The sequence below is a fragment of the Ostrea edulis genome, chromosome 7 (genome assembly GCF_947568905.1).
Source record: "Ostrea edulis chromosome 7, xbOstEdul1.1, whole genome shotgun sequence".
NCBI lineage: Eukaryota > Metazoa > Mollusca > Bivalvia > Ostreida > Ostreidae > Ostrea > Ostrea edulis.
In genome coordinates, this window is record NC_079170.1 from 38382432 (window position 1) to 38404788 (window position 22357).

Below are 22357 nucleotides of genomic sequence, written 5' to 3' on the forward strand. Positions count from 1 at the left end.
TGTATTGGATTAAACAGAAAATGTAATATCTGGCAGATTTTGATTAGAACTATCTTATTAATCAATCTTTCCAGTAAATACTTAGTTGTAGAATCTTGGGCAGTTATACTCAAAAGCCCAGGAGCTAACTTCTGATCTTGGTTTTATGACACTGATTTTTGATTTTACATTTGTGTGTGTCTCTCTCTCTCTCTCTCTCTCTCTCTCTCTGTGTGTGTGTGTGTGTGTGTGTGTGTGTGTGTGTATGGGCTGTATGTGTGAATGTGTCAGTGTACATTTATGCATGTGTGTATGAAAGGTGAAGATAACGAACAGTGATCAATCTCATAACTCTTATAAGCAATACAAAAAACACAAAAAAAACATGTCAGACAGCATTTAACCCAATGATAGGTTGTATTGACGAACTAGATCAGTATAACGACCATAGAATTTGCGAAATGCTGACTTCAATCGAGACTGTTGATACCCCTGTACCATCAACTTGTTTGTCAGTACCTTGCCTCGATTTAAAAACTGACAATACGCAGAACAAGCTCTTCCGTATCGAATCAGTTTAGAGATGTAAACACCATTTGCAGGTGATAATGGAATATTGCTACGTAATTATGGGAAGTTGACGATGGAGAAGCTGAAATCATTTCGTTTGTCATAAAGTTGAGTTGTCTGTTTGCCGTTAATGTCTACTTTCAATAAATCATCTAAGTATGAAGCAGAGGTGGGCGACTCTGTGGTGTCTTTTATTTCGAGCTCACAGGGATAAATAGAATCGACATATGAATGAAAGTTATCATTGTTAATGGACAAAAAGTCGTCAATATATCTAAATGTCGAATTGAAGGCCACAGCAAGATATCTCTTCTTCTCGCGTATAAGTTTTTGAATAAATTCTGCTTCATATGAATGTAGAAACAGTCCAGCTAACAAAGGAGCACAATTCGTGCCCATGGGAATTTCAACAGACTGTTGGAAGACTTGCTCACCAAAGACCACGAAGATATTGTCAATGGGGAACTCTAGCATATATTTTTTTATTTCAACATCAGAGTACTTGCGCGTGGAATCAGAGTAATGCTTAACAAAGTAAGTTTTTGGATGACTGGTCACTAGATATGTGTGAGTCTCTGTTGTGAGTCTGTATGTCTGTCTGTCTATGTGTGGTGTGTATGCATGTCTGTGTGGCTCTGTGTGTGAATGTGAATGTGTTAATGTACAGTTATGCATATGTGTATATGAGTCTGTGTATGTAGGTTGTGTGTCTGTATGTCTGTATATGTGTGGTGTGTCTGTGTGTATGTACGTCTGGGATGGTTTGTCTTGTGTGCGTGAGTGTTTGTGTGTGTAAGTGTGCGCGTTTTTGTTCTCCGTGTGTACGAGTGTGTTTGTGTGTGAGTTTGTGTGTCTGTGTTTTGTTGTTTGTCTGAGTGTGAATAAGTGTGTGTGTGTATTGGGTAAGAGAGAGAGAGAGAGAGAGAGAGAGAGAGAGAGAGAGAGAGAGAGAGGAGTGGTGGGGGGCGTGTATTTGTTTTGTATGTGTGTGTTATGTGTGTTTGTGTCTGTGTGATAGTATGTGTGCATGAGTGTATGTGTATGAGCGTATGTGTGTATATGGTGTGTATTTGCATGTACCGGTATGTGTGTGTCTCTGTGTATCACTGCATTTGATGTATGCGTTTGTCTGTGTCAGAGATTGTGAGTATGTTGTGAGTGTGTGTATATGTTCATGAGTGTATGTGGTGTGTGTACGTGTGTTTGTGTGTCTGTGTATGTACGTGGTTATGTTGTGTGTATGTGTGTGTACATGAGTGTTTGTGTGTGTGGGAATGTATGTGTATTATATAATTCATATTGTGTGTGTATTATAGAAATAGAGTGTATGTCTTTATGTGTGGGTTGTGTGTATCTGCGTGTGTTTGTGTGTCTCTGTGTATGTGTGTGTGTGTTGTGAATGCATGTGGGACGTGTGTGTTTGTGCGTGTGTGTGTGTACGTGTGTGTGAACAAAGTACAATGTACTATACATATACTTGTTCGTCTAGTAGTTACCAAAACAGAAAAATTGACTTGTCATCACGAAAAGCTGAGATTTCACCTTGTTCCGATTGATTTTGAGGGCTATATCGTGATTTGCAATATCTTATTTCGTAAGAAGGGTAACGGGTTCAGGTAAAAGTAGAACATTCCTCGTACACTGGAGCACGGGGATATTCTTGTTCTCTGCATTAGACAATTCTATACCTGGACTTGGCAGTTGTAGATCAGGTGGTGTCTGCTCCTGATAGTGACCGACTATTTATAGAACCTGGATGTGGCTCTCAGACAACGCGCTCAGTTGTCTGTGTCTGATAATGATAATAAAATCATTTTTACAATTCTTTATGTCATCAAAACCAACAAAAAAGTTTCTACGTCGTTTGGGGGTGGGGGGGTTATTATGTCTATCTTTGTTTGCAAAAAAAAAAGTGGAGGGGGGGGGGGAGTTCCGACGCCTATGGGTTTTATATTTGTAAACAAAGTGAATCAGTTATCATTTACCAATTGTTTTCATTAAATGACAGCCAACCTTGAATGTAACATATTTAAAGTTTTTATGTAATAGACCAGTCGGGCTATTTTTCCATAATTTTTAGAAGGCCAGGCCATAAAACCTGAGCCATAGCCATGGCCTAGATTTGAATTTTACATTATTTCCACAAGCACTTGTTTCGTATCTGATCACCCCCTTCTTTTTCTCTCCACAAGATAGCTAACTCAATTTCAGACACCCCAATTTCAAAACTCCTATATTTTTGTTAAAAATGTATCATTAATCAACATTACAGGGGGTGTTTTGATATAGTTTAATTTGAGATACTTTTCTATTGTCAAAAAATTGTTCCAGTTGTCCTCTGTCAAGCCTCTTTATTGTAAACCACTCATTTTGTCTGTTTAAAGCAGAGAAAGACACATCATCTTTTTATTTCATAGAGCTTTTAGAGGTTATTTAAATAAACCTTGTTGGCCACATATAGAGTCCTTGTACATATATGTAAATATACGCTTCCTAGACTCTAAATATTTAGAGGATGTAGAAGTATTCTTGCACTTAATTTTTTACTCAAAGCAAACACGACAATAGAGGGGAAACAACTGAAAATCCCATGATACAGTTCATTACACTAAAAAAAAGAGTAACAATTCCATGTTTAGTGTAACAATTGCCCTGTTAGGGAATTGTGTCCAACCTTTTAAACAGTCGTAGTGATGAACCATCGGAATATTTGTTCATGATTGATTATCAGTATAATTGGACGCACTATAATTGATTAATATTATCGATTAATTTCAAGTATTAAATTTGATTGAATGAAGAATGAATTGGTAAAGAATTTGGGGTGATTTCTGAAATGCATTTTTAATGTATTTTTCGATTATCAAACATTTTAATAGATTATCTATAATCGGGGGGCATTTCGATTAGATAATCGAATTTTTCTATTAATCAGTACATCGTCGGAGAAGAAACTCTACTTATGATAAACAGAAGGAATGAAACTCATAGTAAAAATATGGTATGAATTTGCTTATCAAAATATCTTCCTTGCACAAAATAAAATAATTTACCTCGGACTTCGAAATGCCGGGAAAATAATAGCTCCGAGGGAATGTCGCATAAACTGGTCCTCCAATATGATTCTATAGTCTGTTTCCCAAGAGATTCGATGTAGCGCGCCCTCTGTCGTCATAATGGTAAAACAACGAACAAATGTTGAAATGCAGTAAACGAATGAGCAAATTCGAATGTCGAACCATCATCGGACGGATTACCAATTTTTTTTACTGTAACTCGCAACTGCAATGTGTAAATGCTCAAATACAGATGACGAAGATCAAATTTCAAATTTACATTGAATAAATAATGCATTCACTTGTTACGCATCTACACAGACATTACATTCCTTTACATCTTACGCCTTTCAAATAACGAATATACCGTTATGTACGGCAATTGTCAAGATAACGATTAACATTTTTCTATTTTACATTGAACCAATGGCGCATTTAGTAACAACAAATACATAAAACAATAAAACACATGGCGTAGACGGATCAATGCAGAGCTACGGGCCATCAATAAAACATGGGGAGAAACCAAAAGAATAGCCCAAGACAGAAAAAAGTGGAAAGCTACTGTGGTTGCCCTATGTCCCCCATGGGACGAAGTGGATTAAGTAAGTAAAGTAAGTAAATACATAATTACAAAGATAGAATATTGAACTCTTTGGCTCTCCATAATTATAGAGAGTTCATTATTTGTTGTATCAACAAAGATTGGAGTGTGTGAACTTCTTGTTTACAAAGTTTGAATAAAGAGTATGGATATCGATATAAGTTTGATATATATCACATTTCAAGTATTCTTTAGGTAATATGTGTCATTTAAAAGTTAGATTAGCCTCTGTGCAAACTTTGGATGCTTTACAATTGCAAAGTTAACATTTCACTAGTTTGTAAACAAAATGAAGGATAGATTCAGATTCAAGGCTAAGATATTAATGTTCAACTTGAAAATAAAAGTAAAATGATTCTTTAAAAAGGTGAACCAGTCCTTTTAATATAATTTTTGAATGTTATACATGTAAATATTTATGGTAGTTTGAGAGTGATAGAGTTAAACAATTGATACAATCATTGCATATTAATAAAATGTAACTTAAAGGGGTATTCCTGTTAAACACGTGACTTTCTATTCATAGCCTAGTGACATAGGTGAGCAGTATGCCATTTCTCTCGTTTCGTAATTTCTACGCGACAGAAATCCGTTAATCAGCAGGGCTGCTATAGAAGTCCTCATAGGACTAAGACATATCTTAAGATAAACTTAGGATATATTTCAATCCTAACTTAAGATATACCATAAGATTTCTCCTAAAGTTAAGACATCAATGGACCCGTCTTAAGATAAACTTAAAGATATGTCTTAACTTTGTTTATGCTTAAATGTGACTACTGCATGCGCCTATATGTGTGTGCAAGGGAGGAGAATGCGGAGTTACTATATTTTAAGAGATTACAACAATTACTTAGATTAGATGTACTCAAATGACCATGCAGAGCATCGTGAGTAAATACCGGCTTACGCGGCGAATGATCCATAATGTGCTTTGTTTGAAAACAACCTTCACCGGTCAACAATGACGTCACGTTCACTTCCAGTGTCTCTCCACATAATGGCAGCTCTACGCTTTTATGTGAATGGAAGTTTTCAAGAGATCGTCGCAGACATTCACAACGTTTCAAAGCAAAGCATGGGAAATGTTATGAATGCTGTTACAAATTGCGAAGTGGGAATTTCCAAACATTACATACACATGCCAGTTGATGTCACATAATTAAACAAATTAAATAAAGATTCTTATGTTTGTTATTTCTCATTTTCCAAACATTGTTGGAGCAATAGATCGATTGAACTTATGTTAAAATCAAATCACCATCCACCAATGAACCCATACCTTTAAATGGAAAAAACTATATCAAATTGCACGATCTAATTCGTTTTCAATATATCTACCTAAAATGTGAAGATAACGAGCAGTGATCAATCTCATAACTCTTATAAGCAATACAAAATAGAGAGTTGGGCAAACACGGGCCCCTGGACACACCAAAGGTGGGACCAGGTACCTAGGAGGAGTAAGCATCCCCTGACGATCGTTCACACCAACCGTGATCCATATATTTTGATCAGGTAAATGGAGTTACCCGTAATTAAAATTAGTGCGCCAAGAACGGTCTAGCAAGCGGTATGAAACAAGTCAGACAGCATTTGACGCAATGATAGGTTGTATTGGCAAACTAGATTGTTATAACGACCAATGCTTACTTTGAACGAGACTGTTGAAACCCCTACACCAGGGCCGTAAATTACATGGAGGCGGAGGAGGCAGCTGCCTCCTCCAACTTTTGAGCCAAAAAAAATAAAATTTAAAGTTCATTAGAATTTATGTTGTTTCCAATAACTAAGAACATGATACCTCCCTTAAAAAGCATTCCAAATCTTTCTTTTAGAATGAGTTAGTCAAGTAACATCTTAGAAGGCCCTAGAATCAAGGATTTTGCACGAAACGTGTTCAGTGTGCACAAAATGTGCTCAGCGTCTGGGGGCCTGGGCGGCCCCCAGACCCCCGCCTAATTTCCTGCCTCCTCCAAATTGAAGGTTAATTTACGGCCCTGCCCTACACCATCAACTTGTTTGTCAGTAGCCTGCCTCGATTTAAAAACTAATCGTGCGCAGAAAAGGCTCTTGCGTATCGAATTAGGTGAGAGATATAAACACCATATGCAGGTGATAATGGGATAAACATGGGAAGTTGACGGAGAAGATGAAATTATCCCGTTTGTCATAAAGCTGAGCTGTGAATTTGCCGATAATATCCATTTTCAATAGAATATTCTAAGTATGAAGCAGATGTGAACGACTCTGTGGTGTCTTTTATTTCGAGTTCACAGGGATATATCGAATCGACATATGAATGAAAATCAGTATTGTTAATAGATAAAACGCCGTCGATTGATTGATTGAATATTGTTAATTTACGTCCCTCTCGAGAATACTAGTATTTCACTCATATGGAGACATCACCATTGCCGGTGAATGGCTGCAAAATTTAGGCCTATGCTCGGCGCTTATGGCCATTGGGCAGGGAGGGTTCTTTATCGTGCCACACCAAAAAAGAACAATATGGGACATCATATTATCTTTCCAAATGAAAACCCATATATACAGTGTATATATATCATAGAGACCAAAAATGCTGCGCTTCCGCCGAGCTTCAAGCCCAATTTCATTCAGAATCTCAATAGTCCTTGCCTGTACACAAGAAGAGTAGCCTATTGTAGTAAATATCGCACATTTACTATGTTTTAACCTATGATAAATTTACAAAGTGTAATGATAACCATTTCCTAATGAATGCAATGTAGCTGTGGACAATGCGCGTATGAATCTTTATACTTGGATTCCAACAGAAATGACAGCAAAATGTAAATGCAAGAAACTTTACTTTTAAAAAATGAGGGGGTGAACTGCTACGCTTCAAGCCGGCATACTTTTCATAAGGCTTCAACGCACGTCATGAAATATGCTGGCGTAAAGCATAAATTTCATAAACTCATGTAATGAGGTATTTTCAGAAAGAAAAAAAAAAGCTGTTTGATAATGCCCAAAATGCTTCAGACGAAAGATATCGTTGTATCTATTTCCGTCATTTTATACTCCCAACTGGTACATTGTAGCACAACTATCATTTCATCTCATATACCAGTTATTTCCCCTGGAAAAAGTATGCTCCTTTATGTGAACAAAACTGAATCCTCTTTAGTTTTTAGTTTAAACAATATTTATTCGTAAATAATTCGATAATGTTTACAAACAAAGAGTGTTTGAAAATGGTCGAATCATACTACATGTACAGAAAAGTGGAAAATACGTTTTTTTACGACTAATTTTAGATCAGAAAAACTTCCTCTGCCACAGATGAGCTAAATGGGGAGACACAATACTTTTGTCCCTCTCATATTCCATATCAAGGATACACTGCAATTGTCTTCATGGGACTAATACCCCCGCTGGGCACAATGGATGTTGGGAAATAGTAAATTGTGCTCATTGAAGAATAAATAATTTTTAAGATATACTCTGGGCAATGGAAACATAACACCCCATCCTCAAAAATAAAAAAAAAGAATATATAACATCCTTGAACGTTAAAAAATCTCCATCAAAATAGCAAGTGCATAACATTATCAATCATATTAGATATACATAGAGTTTCAATAAAATACACTTTGGACAAATTAGGTTTACAGATGGATGGACAGACAAGGTAATGTGGTATACCCCTTCTCTAAACTTTGTTTGTGTGTGTGTGTGTGGGGAGGGGGGATAATCAAAATACTATGTGTGTTGAATGTTAAAAAAAAAAGAAAAAGAAAAAAAAAGATGTGTTTGTGAAACACAAATGCCCCCGATAATGGCCAATTCCAAAGATGGCCAAGGTCACAAGGGGCAAATATTTTGGTACCAGTAGAAAGATCGTCACAAGAAATGCTCATGTGCTATATGAAAGCTCTAATATAAATTTACCATTTAAAGGTTATAACAAATGTCAATTTTTTTAAAAGTAGGTCAAAATCCAAGGTCAAGGTCACAGGGTCAAACATTTTGGTACCCGAGGAAAGGTCGTCACAAGAAATACTCATGTGAAATATCAAAGCTCTAGCGCTTACTATTCAAAAGTTATTAGCAAAGGTTAAAGTTTTCAAAATGTAGGTCAAACTCCAAGGTCACAGGGTCAAAAATGTTGGTACCCACAAAAAGGTCTAGTCACAAGGATTATTCATGTGAAATATCAAAGTTCTAGCACTTATTGTTCAAAAGTTATTAGCAAGGTTAAAGTCTTCAAAAGGTAGGTCAAACTCCAAAGTCAAGGCCACAAGGTCAAAAATATTGGTACCCACGGTAAGGTCTTGTCACAAGAAATACTCATGTGAAATATCAAAGCTCTAGCATTTACTGTTCAAAAGTTATTAGCAAGGTTAATGTTCCAAACAGAATGGACATAAACAATATCCCCCCCCCCCCCCCCCCCCCCAATGATGGGATAGAGTAAACAGCTAGAATTCATGTGACTGTTTGCTTTTAAATTTCGATTTTGAGCAGTACATTTTAGCATCTCACCATCTAGAGAGAGAGCTACTGGATTGTGTAATCAATCCTGACATTCAATCTGGCTCCAGCTTTACACAATGGAGTCTAATGTGTCTGGCCCAAGCTTTACACAATGGAGTCTGCATTGTCCGATTCAAGATTTACACAAACAAAATCTGCAATGTCCGACTCAAAATTTACACAATGGAGTCTGTAATACCCGATTTAAGATTTACACAACAGAGTCTGCAATGTCTGACTCAAACTTTACACAATGGAGTCTGCAATGTCCGACTCAAGCTTTACACAATGGAGTCTACTATGTCTGAATCAAGCTTTACACAATGGAGTCTAACGTGTCTGACTCCAGCTTTACACAATGGAGTCTGCAATGTCCGACTCAAGCTTTACACAATGGAGTCTGTAATATCCGACTCGAGCTTTACACAATGGATGGAGTGCACTGTGTCCACTTTCTGTGTCTCATTGAGAAGACACGAGACACCCAACATTTTATGTTTGCTTTCTGTTACGCTATTTTTCTGGGAACTTTATAAACATGTCTACTAACACAGTGTTAGTCCAGACACATGAGATGTGGAGAGACAGAGCGATTACTAATCCTAATCAGCCCCAATATTTGTTAAAGGGGTCACAATTCATACAAAACACATCACTAGCAATGAGAGTTTATTAAAATTGTATTGATTTACAAATGTCAATAATGTTTAATAAATTACAAACCTCAGTCACTCTCATCATTTAACTGCACCAAAACAGATCAGAAAAGAAGAAAAACCCAACAAATTCTCTCAAGAGATCTGCAAACAGCAGGGTGTGTTAAATACTTCTTCATTTTATCGGAGTTCTCATCTTGTAACGACTCAGAGACGGAACTGACAAGACATGACATAACTGGTACTTCAGGTTTCCATGTTTAAAACATGCACACTTGTACGTTAGACAGTTTGATTGAAATATTTTACATCCAAATCACTGGAACAAATGTGATATTTGTATTGTTTAAAACTTGTTGAGTTTGTCAGACAGAAAATCTAGCAGAGTTTGTATACCTCTTTGAATTACAATATCAAAAATAAAGTGAATGGACAACTGTTCACATTATATTATATACTATAAAATTTAGGTCTTATTGGCGCATCTATACAATACAAAAACTTCACAATATAGAGTACTGACTTCTTGTTTCACTTTTATCAGTTTACTCCACAACAAACATAAAAATACAAAACCGATCGTAATGTAACACAAAAGGCAAATTTCATCATCATTCCAGCAAAAAAAAAAATCATCATTTGACACAGGTATCTGAAAACACTTTATAATTCTAGTTTCTGAAAATTGATGGAAAACAAAAAAAATATGATGGTTATAGCTCTATCCAAATTTAGTCATCCAACAAAAGTATAATACTGAGAACAGATATGTGAACTATGAAGTGAAATTAACATTCATACTACACTTGTATACTTAATGCAGAGAAGGAAAAAAAAATCACTTTTAAACAGCATTTATAATGTAAAGCTGTTGCATGACCCATGAAAACCCGGCAGAGATTACGGACATACCATCTCTGTTCGTGATCTTTACTAAGTCTTGTTCATGATGTAACACATATTTCACTTCCTATATAGACGTGTCATTCCCGACTACCCGTAGCATATGTTTTCGTCCACGCTTTTGCTGAAAAAAGAGAGAGAAGCAACACATCTTTACATGTGCAATCTTTATGCATAAGAAGGTATTTACATTTCCAATGTTTTTACTTTTGATATCTTTACCAACTGAAATGATGGTCATTTTCTCCTGAAAGTGAACAATGTGCATATGAATCTTGATGAATATATAAGAATATTTTGATGACTGAGTAAATTCTGCCAAAAATGGATTCCGACATAAAATTTAAATACAATTATAAAAAATAAATTTCGTTTTTGAAAATATAGGAAGGTACACTGTATTAACTGTGACGCTTTACGCCAGCATTCTTTTACGGAAGCGCTTATGCATGAAGCATTCTAGCGTAAAGCATCACAATTCATGCCCTCCTATATTTCCAAAAATGAAATTTATTTCAATCTTAAGTACATGTATATACCATTTTAGTATTAAGACTTGTTCCAAGTCTCATGGACATTTTTTGTCCGGTTTCTAGTTTATAAACAATAAGTTTGTAGACTAATCCTTATGACAATTTAAGGATATATGTAATGCTTCTGACATATTCTCTGAAATTATTTTTGTCCTGAAGTCTTCAAAAACATATCTATTTTGACATCAAATCAAAAAGCCAATATGTCAAATAGGACTTGAGCACTCGATGTGCATGAATTTAGTAAAATACACTGTTAATAGTACAGATCATTTTTATCAGTCCATTCATGATAAAATCACTCAGCAAAGTCACAATGTTCTACAAAATTAAAAGTATGCACACAAAATTCTTGAAAAACAAGTAACCCATGGACTTCAACAGTCACTTCAGTAACATGTACTACGTCGTCAACGAACAGCTCAATCAAACAAGGTGACAATTCTAAAGATGGAAATAAAGTGTCCTCTGCTTTCTACATAAAAGAGCCTTGAAAACTAGTAATGTCACTATGCACCATTTCCATCACGCCTAAATTTATGTAGTCACTAGTGCAACAGTAATATTTTGACAGCAAAAACTTTTTCATTCATGTAAATGACCAATAACCTATGACTGAAGATACGCAAAAAGATTTTCCATGTGTTCCATGTGCACCCCCCCTTCCTTTGTCAATAAAACAGTAAATATGTAGTACATGAATATTTATTGAAATTTACAATTTACGCCTTCCTTGTCCCAAAGATGCTTTTATACTAAATTTTAAGAAATTGGAAGGGTAGTTATCAAGAAGTAAAAGATGTTCAATTGTTAATACACAATGCACGGCAGAAGAAGATCAATAGCGGTCAGCCAAGTCAGGTGACCTCAGGAACAAGGTGAAGATAACAGAGATCAACCTCATTAATCCTATCCCCTGTTGACTGGTCACACTCGCCGTAAGCCATATAATATCTTGACTAAGTAAATAGAATATAATCCAGATAATGAAATCTAGAATGTGTAGAAAGCCCTCTAATTCCTCTCTGTATACATTCAATATCAGCAAAATAAAACCAAGATAAATTTCTACCAATGATCATTTTAAAGGTATATCCTTTGTCTAATTGGAAATTCAGTTTTTTCATTCAACATTACAAGTATCAAAGAAAAAGATTTGATATCATTTGTCGAGAATTACTGCTCTACCATTTTGCCTAGGAGACAAAGAATTAATTTGGTGTCAACAAAAGAGTTTTGAACATTACAGACAATCACACCATATACCCAATTTGGCAAGAGATTGAACCCTGCCCAAGGGGTCATATGCTGCACAATTTTGATAGCAGGTACTCCTGCTTTGCCTAATCATGCAATTTTTGGTCCAGATTTGCGGAGCTCAAGAGGAACATGTCTGTAAGTTATTCAAATTCTGGTAATTTTTGTCTTTGTCTCTATACTCCCTAAATGCTTTATAACAAACATGAAAAGAATGAGACAGTTCACTATTTATCAAGAAGAAACAGTGATTTTTTAAGCCCATTTTGGGTCCGAATTTTGACCCTTTCCCCTCCTAAAAATTGCCAATTTTCCCCCAATTTAGCTTGCGTTTTTCCCAATAATAAAATTATGAAAGGAAAACATATTTGAAAAAAAAAACAACATGCGATGTGAATTATATACATAAAGACTTAATTAACAAAGAGTTATGGGAATGATGATTTGGTTAGAATAGTTGAAAATTTTAGAAGGTTAAAGAAAATTACGGTAGAAGTGTAAAATAAAGATAACATAATGTTTGATATGATTTTAAGACTTCTTTACGATGAAATTGATTTTTCCCAATTTTACTGAAATGTCAACAATTTTTCCCAATTCAAAAGCCACAGGACCCTTGTAAAAGATGTAGAAAAATCACTGAGAAATGAAAGATGTGCATTCATTAACACTTGAAAAATGACGATGGACAGAAAATCAATTATTATTATAGGTCAGCTGAGGGAAAGTTGGTGTTCGTGTAGCGCATAGGAAGCACTCTCGCTTCTCACCGCTGCGACCCGAGTTTGATCCCCGTGATCGGCAGTGGTTGTATGTGAGAGGGTATGGCGGTCGCCCGCTCGGACACGTGGGTTTCCTCCGGGTACTCCAGTTTCCTCCCACATACATGTAAATGACCCCCTAGCGCAAACATCCGTGCATCAAAGGACCCCATTGGAAATAAGTTTCGAGCTTTCATGGGTTATCCTTGGTATTTATGTATGCATGTTTGTATGTATGTATATACCGAATAAACATTCATTTATTTATTTTATTTACTAGGAAGTTGAATTACCAGTCACAAATACCGATGCATCAGTGATTGTTTTAAAATATCTGACATATGGTGCACACCATAACAGTGTCTGTCATTCAGCCCCCCCCCCCCTCCCCCCCCCAAAAAAAAACCCCTCAGACTGGTGTGTTATCTGAAACGCCCACAGGATTTTCAGTCCACATTTATGCCATTTTCAGTTTGTCTTTTTATGCTTGTTCCCATTCCCAATACTTATAAAAGAGAAGGTTGAAAACGAATTCTTCCTTCCGTCTTTAGTACGTCGTATGTTGGAGGGTCAAATATATTCGATACAAATTGATCACTTAGACATAAATATACAAAGTATTTTCCAAACCAACACACAGATTACAAGATCATGGGGTAAAGAATTAATTAAGCATTTTATGCATGATATCACATTTGCAACTGTAATACTGAGCAACCCAATTGGAAAAGTATGTGTCACACAACAATGTCAGATCCTAGAAATAGTAATATCTATGATTTATCAGAGCAAACAATCTCTTTGCTTCTAAAATTCATACTACAACAAAAGTCAATTTTAACTGATATTTCCAACTCATCTAAATCTAAATTGTAATTTCTACCTGTATGTATTGCTTGGGACTCGTTAACCTTCCACTGCTCTGCCACGTCGTTAGCGAGAGGGTCATCCGGATTAGGAGCACTAAGTAAAGCCTGAATAGAGAGGAGAACTGTCCTAATTTGAAGTGCTGGACTCCATTTATCTGAAACAAGAAAGATAACTCCTGTAAATTTATACCATTCTGTCACTGATTATATCCCTCCTCAATTGTTTTGTTGGTTTAGTTGTTTTACATCCAATTCCAGAATTTAATTTCCATAGCCATGTGGTAACCTAATGGTTGCCACAATCAATTGGCAATAATAAGAAACACAGTGGCATTTACCACTAAATGAAGGATTAAGAACAAAAGGCCGATCATGACCATGGGTCATATCAACCAAGTGACATTGTTAGAATAAAAAATTCCTTTCTTGATGGCAGTATCATAAGGAAAATTGGACAGAAAACTGTTTCATGGATGAAGTTTTCCGTCCAATTTTTCTTATGATACTGTCATCAAGAAAAGAATTTTAAGATTCATTCCGTATCACTTAATTATTGTTTATAAGGTTTTGAATAGCAAAACAAATACATTCTCTCATCAAAAAGTTTTGATTAATGTTTTAGAAATGGCAAATAGGAATACATGCACGTAACAATGAAAACAACAACACTAAATTCAAAATGACTGTGCATTCAGGTCAGGTAGAGTTACTGAGCTGATTTAATTGGATTGGATGTCAAATTAAAGATGCAATGGCTAAAAGATGAATTAGATCTGAAGGAGGACAAGCGGTGACTCGATGTATGCTGCATTTTGCTGGAGGAGACATTGAACAGCGAGAAAAGTAATTCTGAGTGCTTAGTGCAGATGAACTCTTGCACCAAATTTTTTTATTAAGAAATTCATTCTACAAGAATTTTTCATCACTTTTGACCCTGTGGTGGTGATGAAAAAGAATTTGTGATCCCTACCTATTATTTAATTATCTTCCCATAGGACAATGGTTTGCCATCCACTGAACAAGATTTGATAAGCGAACAAATTCAATTTGTGCCACATTCATTTAATATGGAACAATTCTGTTTCGGAAAGTTGAAAATGTAAAAGTTTGATGCATACATAAAACACATATAACAACCACACTTTCATAAGAAAACTTCATCCAAACCTTTGGCTCACTTTATTTACTGATGATACTGAGACATTCAAAGTATAAAAAATAAATAAAAAAAACTCAATGACTAATAACTAATAAGGGCAAAACGTCTTCGCTGGTTTGGGAATGTTGAAAGAAGCAAGGGGTCTATCAGCACTTGCAGAGACCTAAAACTGGAAAGCAAACAGAAAGCCCGGCGCCCTAAGAAGACATGGAAAGAAACCATCAGGCAAGACCGTAAGCAGTGGCAAATGGACACAGTCAATCCCCACGATTGTGATCACTGGAGACTTAGCATAAGGACAGCCAAACGTCGAACCCCTGACGAAGGGAACACAGATGATAAACTTGGATAGTGAGTGTGAGTGTCAAATGATAATCATAGTAATATGAATTGCATACATACCTTTTAAAATATCTAAACATATTCTACCCAATTTATCAATATTAGGATGATAAATCTTTGTCATAAAGCGGACTTTAGGGGCAGACATCGGATATTCTTCTGGTAAAAACAGTTCTAATTTAAACGTGCCACCTTCATATGGAGACTGAAATTAAAAAAAATCAAATATCAATTAGCAAGGTATGCTACAGATAGTATAAACATCCTGAAAGGCACAATCAATGATGAAAAATTGGAATTAACTTTATATCAATCATCAACTATAATTGACAGCAAAGGACCAAATTAATAAAATAACAATTTAAATTTATAGTAATTTGGATATTACTATAATGATCAATGTGTATAAATATATATATATATATATAGTGTTAAATCTAGGGAAATGTTTTTACGTTAAATATGTTTACTGTTATTATCTATGATGTCATAATATGCTTAACGTAAAAACCTTTTCCCTTCATTCGTTTATGACGTTGTTATGTACGTGAAATGTTAGGACGCCTTTATGAGGTCAGGCCATTTCAAAACTATTTTAAAATGTAACGCCTGAGGATTATAAAATGAAAGCGCTTGCGTTAAATTTTTAACTGTGTGTACTGTCTATTCTATCTCTTTTAATATATATATATATACACACACACACACATATATATAGTCATATTTTAGGCTGTGTCCATGCGGCCGGGTGAGAATTGTTCATTTTATTATTAGACTCTTACCCTTTTCAAATGTTTTTCGCGCAATATCAACTTTGACGTTACTTTTCAATTGTATAATACTTACTGTGACGTCATAGTACTCTCATGTATGTATTCTTGCCTTACGTTGCTGTGACAGATAAACACGACTGAAGAAGACCGGTAACACGGTCGAAATATTTCAAGAAAGTGTTTAGAGTTTTTTTTAGATATATATATGTAACTATATGAGTTTTGAGTTGTTTCTTTGTATGTTACATTTTAAAACAAAGGATTTATTTAACCTACAAAAATAAATTCTCGTACTGCCTTAAACCTGTATCTCATATATTTAGAGACTTTGAAAGACTGTCATTGATCCCCGTTAAAAAGTTTTCAAGATATTTGTATATTTACACATACATATTATTGTTTTATAACAATCATCAGAACTTAGATTTATAACAACCACAGTGGGCTGTCAGCAAACAGTTTTTTAATATTGTCAGAACATAGGCATTTTATAACAATGTCAGCAAGTCGATATTTTGACATCACAGTTAAAGTATGTTTTGATGATAAAAGTACTATGAGAAATTTGCATATGAATGATATATCTTCGAAATTGGTAGTTCAACCTTATCATCTAACTTAATCATCATCTCGTTACCAATATTATACATAGTCACTAATCATGTGTTTTATACATAAAACGTAATTAAAATCTATACATTAATCAAATACAGTCTAATGAAATACAGTAAAGTGTTCTTTATACTGTATAATAAGAGTACATAAGAATCATAAGTATTATGCAACACACTGCATTTCATTTGAGAATAAAATATATCAACAAAAAAAAGGGTAATGGTCATCAACCATTTACACTTTGCATTTTCTTACAGATATGACTTTCTACTGCTAAAATCAAGCATCATTTAGATTCGTTGACTTTCTGTAAGACCAAGTAATCCAACATCTGTTCCACTCAAACTTGTGTTTTCTCGCTCAGTATGGGCTAATTTCTTTTTATATACAGTTATAAATAATATGGAGTAGGTTGTCTTGTCCGTGATAATCAATTCCTGGAATTTTATGTGCATAGTGTACTTGTTTCCTGTCGGGCTATGACAAAAACCCTTAGTGTAAGACCTTTAAAGTGTGCTTATTTCCTACTCCTTACTAAACGGATGAGTCGCATTACAGCAAATCAACAAGAGACTCACAGACCTTAACTGTCACCCGAGTAGTATAGCTCATACACAGACCTGTCAGGGATTTCAATATTTCCATTTAAGCCTAATTCTGAAGTCTTAATGTGTAAATCTTTATTCTTTTATTCAGTTTCATTTATAATTTATGAACACAACATGCTTACAGTTTATTGCTACATACGTACAATGCAGTAAATCAAAGTAGATTGTCTAAGATAGAACACATGTTCACAATCTTATGACCAAGTTAGATCCCCCCCCCCCACCCCTCCAACTGTCAGACCTGACACATTAAGGCCATGAATATTGTCACTGTCATGCACACACATAATTGTTGCAATACATAAGATTAAAGGAGATTTCTGCTGCGGAAGTAGAGAAAAAGATTTTCTAATTCATTTTCACCATATAGCCGTATTGGTGCTGCCCTAGGTCTGCACCCCTAAACCGGCCTGGGGAAATGCATGTGGACTAAGGCTTGCAGGGACATCCTAAACATGTATTTAGGTTTTCTCACACATGTCTGAGAGTTGAGAAGATTTAGAATTTCTAAGGACAATATTACCTCATGGACATGTTAACTGTCTGAGAGAAGAAAAGAAGATTTTAAAAGATTTAATCTTCACTATATTGCCCAACCCTAGAGACTGAACACCTGCCCAGGGGGTCATGAATTTTTCAATTTTGGTAAAATGCTTCAAGTTCAAGGACATGCATTTGGTTTCTCTCCCACATGTGTGGAAATCTAGAGGATTTTTGAAAATTTGAGTGACTTATGTGACCTAAATCCATGGATCAATTTGCTTTCAATGATCATGACGATGCTATACTTCTGATCAATTTTTCTTCTTTTCCACAAATCATACCTCCGCAGGTCCAGCAACTATTACGTGGAAATATCGGGCATTACTTTCATCTGGCAGGGCCTGAATACCGGGTACAGGTTCTTGCAAAAGTCGTTGTGTCTCCTGTAATTGAGAACAACAGATAATTCAACAAATGAAATGAACACATATAAACATGAAAGGACCTAACAAATTTATGGCTGTACTTATCAATTTATTTCGTCACCTTAGACTTTTTCCATAAACTGTTAAATTTTAGAGCAGTCAGTCTTCACATGTTCAGCTGCATTGAAGATACTGACTATGCCCAAGCACTGCCTCATCACATAGACCGCAGAGGCTTGTTTATTTGTTTTCAAGGGGGGGGGGGGGGGGGGGATGATTTTTGGAGAACTTTATTTTGTATAATATGGTGTTCTTATGAATAATTTTAAGATATTCATCATCTATTTCATGATTGAAACCAGAATTAACTGAGGTTTTAGGGGGTTTTGTTGCAAAACAAAGATGCCATTACAAGATGAACATTTTACATTTTATAGCATTCGCTACTGCTACTCCATCCCTGTCTGATGTTTCACTTGTCTTAGCGACGAATGTAACACTACAGTTTGCGGTGCCTGGGAAGGACAAACAACAGTTGGGGCCAGGATAAAATGGTGGGGCCATTCTAAGATTTATAGGGCTGAAAAAGCTTATAGTGCCCCTACAACCCTCGCCAGTGACCAGCATATATTGGAACCATTTTTAAACATTCAATCTTAAATGATCATTTTCTGTTACTGTTTAAAAATACTTGAACATTTCTGATAAAATTTAAAGTGGCAAGTTCTCTGTTGCTAAACAGTATACAGTTTTAACAGCCTTCATCAAAGCTACATCATGGTCAGACAAATTTAGTTTTTTCAGCCGGCAGCTTGATGTTAAATTGCAATTCAACACTTCTTGGATGCTATATCTACGACTGTGGAAAATGACTGATGTATCCGATATCAAACTGAACAAGCATCCTGAGAGTATCACATAGCAATATATAGTCCCCCTTCCGGTCGCAAAAATCATTGGACCTAAACAATATTCAAAGTTCATTATGTAGGCTATGGTAAAGGAGAAAATTGGGTAATCAGGATGGGAATGGTTGGAAATCAATTACTATTCAGGTACAACATGTACAAAGACTAGACCAGGAAAATTTCTAAATCGTTATGTACCTTGTTATGGCAAAGCTATGTACTAAATATCAAATATCTGTTAGTACAACAACAACAAAAAGTTCGGAGAACTGATATAAATTCATGCTACATCTTTCTAAGTTCATGGGCTATCACTTCGTGAAAATTCAAACTGAAGGACCAAGACAAAATTCAAACTTGATCTGTAACTTGTTATTTAGCAAAGCAATATGCGAAATATGAAAAAAACATCTGCAAGAACAGAAAAAAAAGTGCAGAAAACTGATTTGCTCATAACAAGAGAAGTATTTTGTCTAAAATGTTTGACAAGAATACATATATATAACAAAAGCTAACATGTTCTTTTGATTAATATTCCAAATTATTTCAAATTCCAAATGCATGGAGTATGGTTTAGTAGTGGCATACGACTTATTATACCTCAATATATATTTTGTCACACCTTTCAAAATTCAGGAGGGGGGGGGGGGGGTGAAGTATCACAAATTTAGACCTATGCTTAGCACCCCGAGCCATTGCAGTGAGGGTTCTCAGGGCTCGAAATTAGCGAGAAATACTCGCAAACTGCGAGTACACTTGAAAAATAGCAAGTTAAAATAGTGGACACTCGAAAATCTTAGCGAGTGGTGATTTACAAACCATGATCATATCATGTCCGTTTAATACGGTGATGCGGTATTCGCTTCCCTTAAACTTGCATTCAGAATCATACAAACGCTTAAATGAACGTCCGATTTCAACAACCGTTTCTATCCGGATTTATCTTTTATGATTTTCTAAGAAACTTAAAAAATAAAGACATGTGCCATGAGTCCCATTCACTTATAGGGGTGATTAAATTGAATTCCAAGTGTGAAGTTTTTGTTATTCATTTATCTAAAAAAAATCGGAGTCTATGTTTTACCAAGTCTTCCGGTAGTCATTTTTATTGATGTCGGGTTGTAGTGATGACATGAGTGCACTGCTCGGCGTGTAGACGATTATCAAAAAAGTTCATGGGACTCGTGATCGTGCTGCTTATAAACCACGAGTCTGGGATTCGCTTTGAAAAGTCACTAGTGACACCCCTGATGTGGCATGAAATATTGGAAAACATTGGATCTAGACCTGTGGTAAACAGGTTGTGGATTACAGGTGCGATGGTCAAGAGACCTAAATATTGCACCAGATGACTTACGTAACTTAGTGTCTTGTCCAAACGATGCCTGTTAATCCATTAGGCTCAATAATGATGGGGAAATCATACAATTTAAAAAAAAAACTATGAAAAAAGAGCACTGCTTCATTATTTTTATTTTTGCTTGTAGGTTTTCATTTTAGCCTGTAGATTATTTACCTACAGGTTAAAATTAGCCTGTGGTAGAAAAAGTTAATTTCGACCCCTGGTTCTTTATTGTGTCAATGTCGAGGGGGGGGGGGGGGGGGAGGGGGGTGTTAAGGTTGGAGCGTTTCATATAGATTGCCTATGAAAATTTTCCCTTAACTCTGATTACTTGAATCGTGGGGAGAACACACGGATTAACATCATATATTGCATTCGTAACATTCACTTCTGCTGCCATAAAAAGTCAAGGCAGGGGCCTTGGTGGTCATGTCACGAAATATATCTTAAAGTGTACATAGAAATATAAGGAAAATGATGGTTGTTAAAAGAAGGATCATTCCCTTCCCCTCCCTGATTCTATGTACATGCCTCAGAAGTATCAATATATATCTCTTATCGCATTTTGCAATGCTGAATCGAAACCGAACCGAGCAAACCCTGAATCGTCCCAGCCCTAATTCCAATGGTGCCCAATAATTGTAAAGATAAATTATGACATAATAACTTTCAATAGCTGGTATGTCTTCATTTTTTACCATATTTTTATTGACGATTTCTGACAATTCAGTCATTTTTCTTTACCGATCGGCAATTGACTTTCAAGGGCTTGAGATCAATTTTTTTTATGTATCTACACCAACATTTTTGGAAAGGATTTTCAATTTCATATCAATCACAAGCTTACATAGCCTGTGTATGTTACTTTTATGGTAAAAGGAACAAGAAACATTATCATAATCTGTAACTAAAATTTCTTTCGTTCGATTATACTTGCACAGAATCAACGTCCATTTTAATAGGCTAATTCTACTTCTACCAGTTAGTGGCCTCCATCATCTGGTTGACTGCATGTTCTGCCACGTTGGGGTGTGCGCAAATTAAAAAGAGAGTGATTTTAAAATTTCAACTATTTACAATTAAAAACAGTTATTGACCTAATGGTTTTGTAACCGAGCCTTGAAGGCGTCAAGACTCGGCGCTAGCACAGTTGAGGTGGGCAAGATATTCCACTCTCTGATGCTACGAGGGTAAAACGACTCTTTCTTCACCGTGGTTCTGCATGATGGAGTTTGCTATACACTTACACAAGACTTAGTGTATTTACATTAACGACGATAAACCGGAATTGACCATGCCTAAAAGAGTATGACAAAATAGTGACTAAACACAGAATAAACACAGACAAGGAAGAACTTGAAAATCCCCTATCATCATCAGGGTGGTGAATATGATAAAACAGGTCATACAATTACCATACTTGTAAAAACTAACCCTGTAGTTCTTCATTTAGAAGTACTTGCCCACAAACGTTTGATAAGAATTGGTAAATATCTTTAATACGTGTACATTGAAAAATTCTGTCAAGGAAAGATTCAATAGACATCAGAAGTGACTTCGTACTTATACTAGACCCATTCGGCCATTGCATGTAAGCGAACTGTTATTGAACTTGGTGCCACTTAAATGTCATAAAATGTGTCTATAGTGGTTACAGGATCAAAGACTTACTGAAACAGAACATGTAATCCTGTTAATATCATTCCCACCGCCACAAATGTTACAGTTTTACTATCGCTGTAACATCAATTTGTGGGACGGATGCATTGGACATCTTAGAAACAGGAGTGGAATGTACCATAAAAAGCCATGGACTATAAATTTGTCAGTAGTCTTTAAAGATATTAGTGAATCAAATGTTTTATAGTAATTTGAAGTGAACCTTGATAATTCTTCTTGGTAACCCAGCCATTTTACAGCGGGTGTTCAATCAACGTCTTCTTCTTTTCTTCCAAACTAACTCGCAAAATGGCGAACGCCGCTCATGTAAAGCTAGGAACAAGTCGCATTTTCG

At 35.7% G+C, this 22357-nt stretch overlaps 1 protein-coding gene across 1 annotated transcript; it reads right to left on the reverse strand.

The window, feature by feature from the left end:
- Positions 1-9363: 9363 nt before the first annotated feature.
- LOC125655233 (ubiquitin-conjugating enzyme E2 N) lies at positions 9364-22357 on the reverse strand. Its single transcript, XM_048885448.2, has 5 exons — positions 22226-22357; positions 18010-18111; positions 15250-15394; positions 13703-13843; positions 9364-10392 (listed from the first exon to the last, which is right to left on the reverse strand). The coding sequence occupies exons 1-5, from the start codon at positions 22253-22255 to the stop codon at positions 10349-10351; spliced, it is 462 nt and encodes a 153-aa protein (XP_048741405.1). The 5' UTR covers positions 22256-22357; the 3' UTR covers positions 9364-10348.

Excerpts from the sequence above, each read along its gene's own strand:
- LOC125655233 (XM_048885448.2), bottom strand. The coding sequence starts at position 22,255 with ATGGCTGGGTTACCAAGAAGAATTATCAAG. Across the intron at positions 18,112-22,225 it reads TACCAAGAAGAATTATCAAG|GAGACACAACGACTTTTGCA; the intron begins GTTCACTTCAAA and ends TCTCAATTACAG. Across the intron at positions 10,393-13,702 it reads GTCCCAAGCAATACATACAG|CAAAAGCGTGGACGAAAACA; the intron begins GTAGAAATTACA and ends CTCTTTTTTCAG.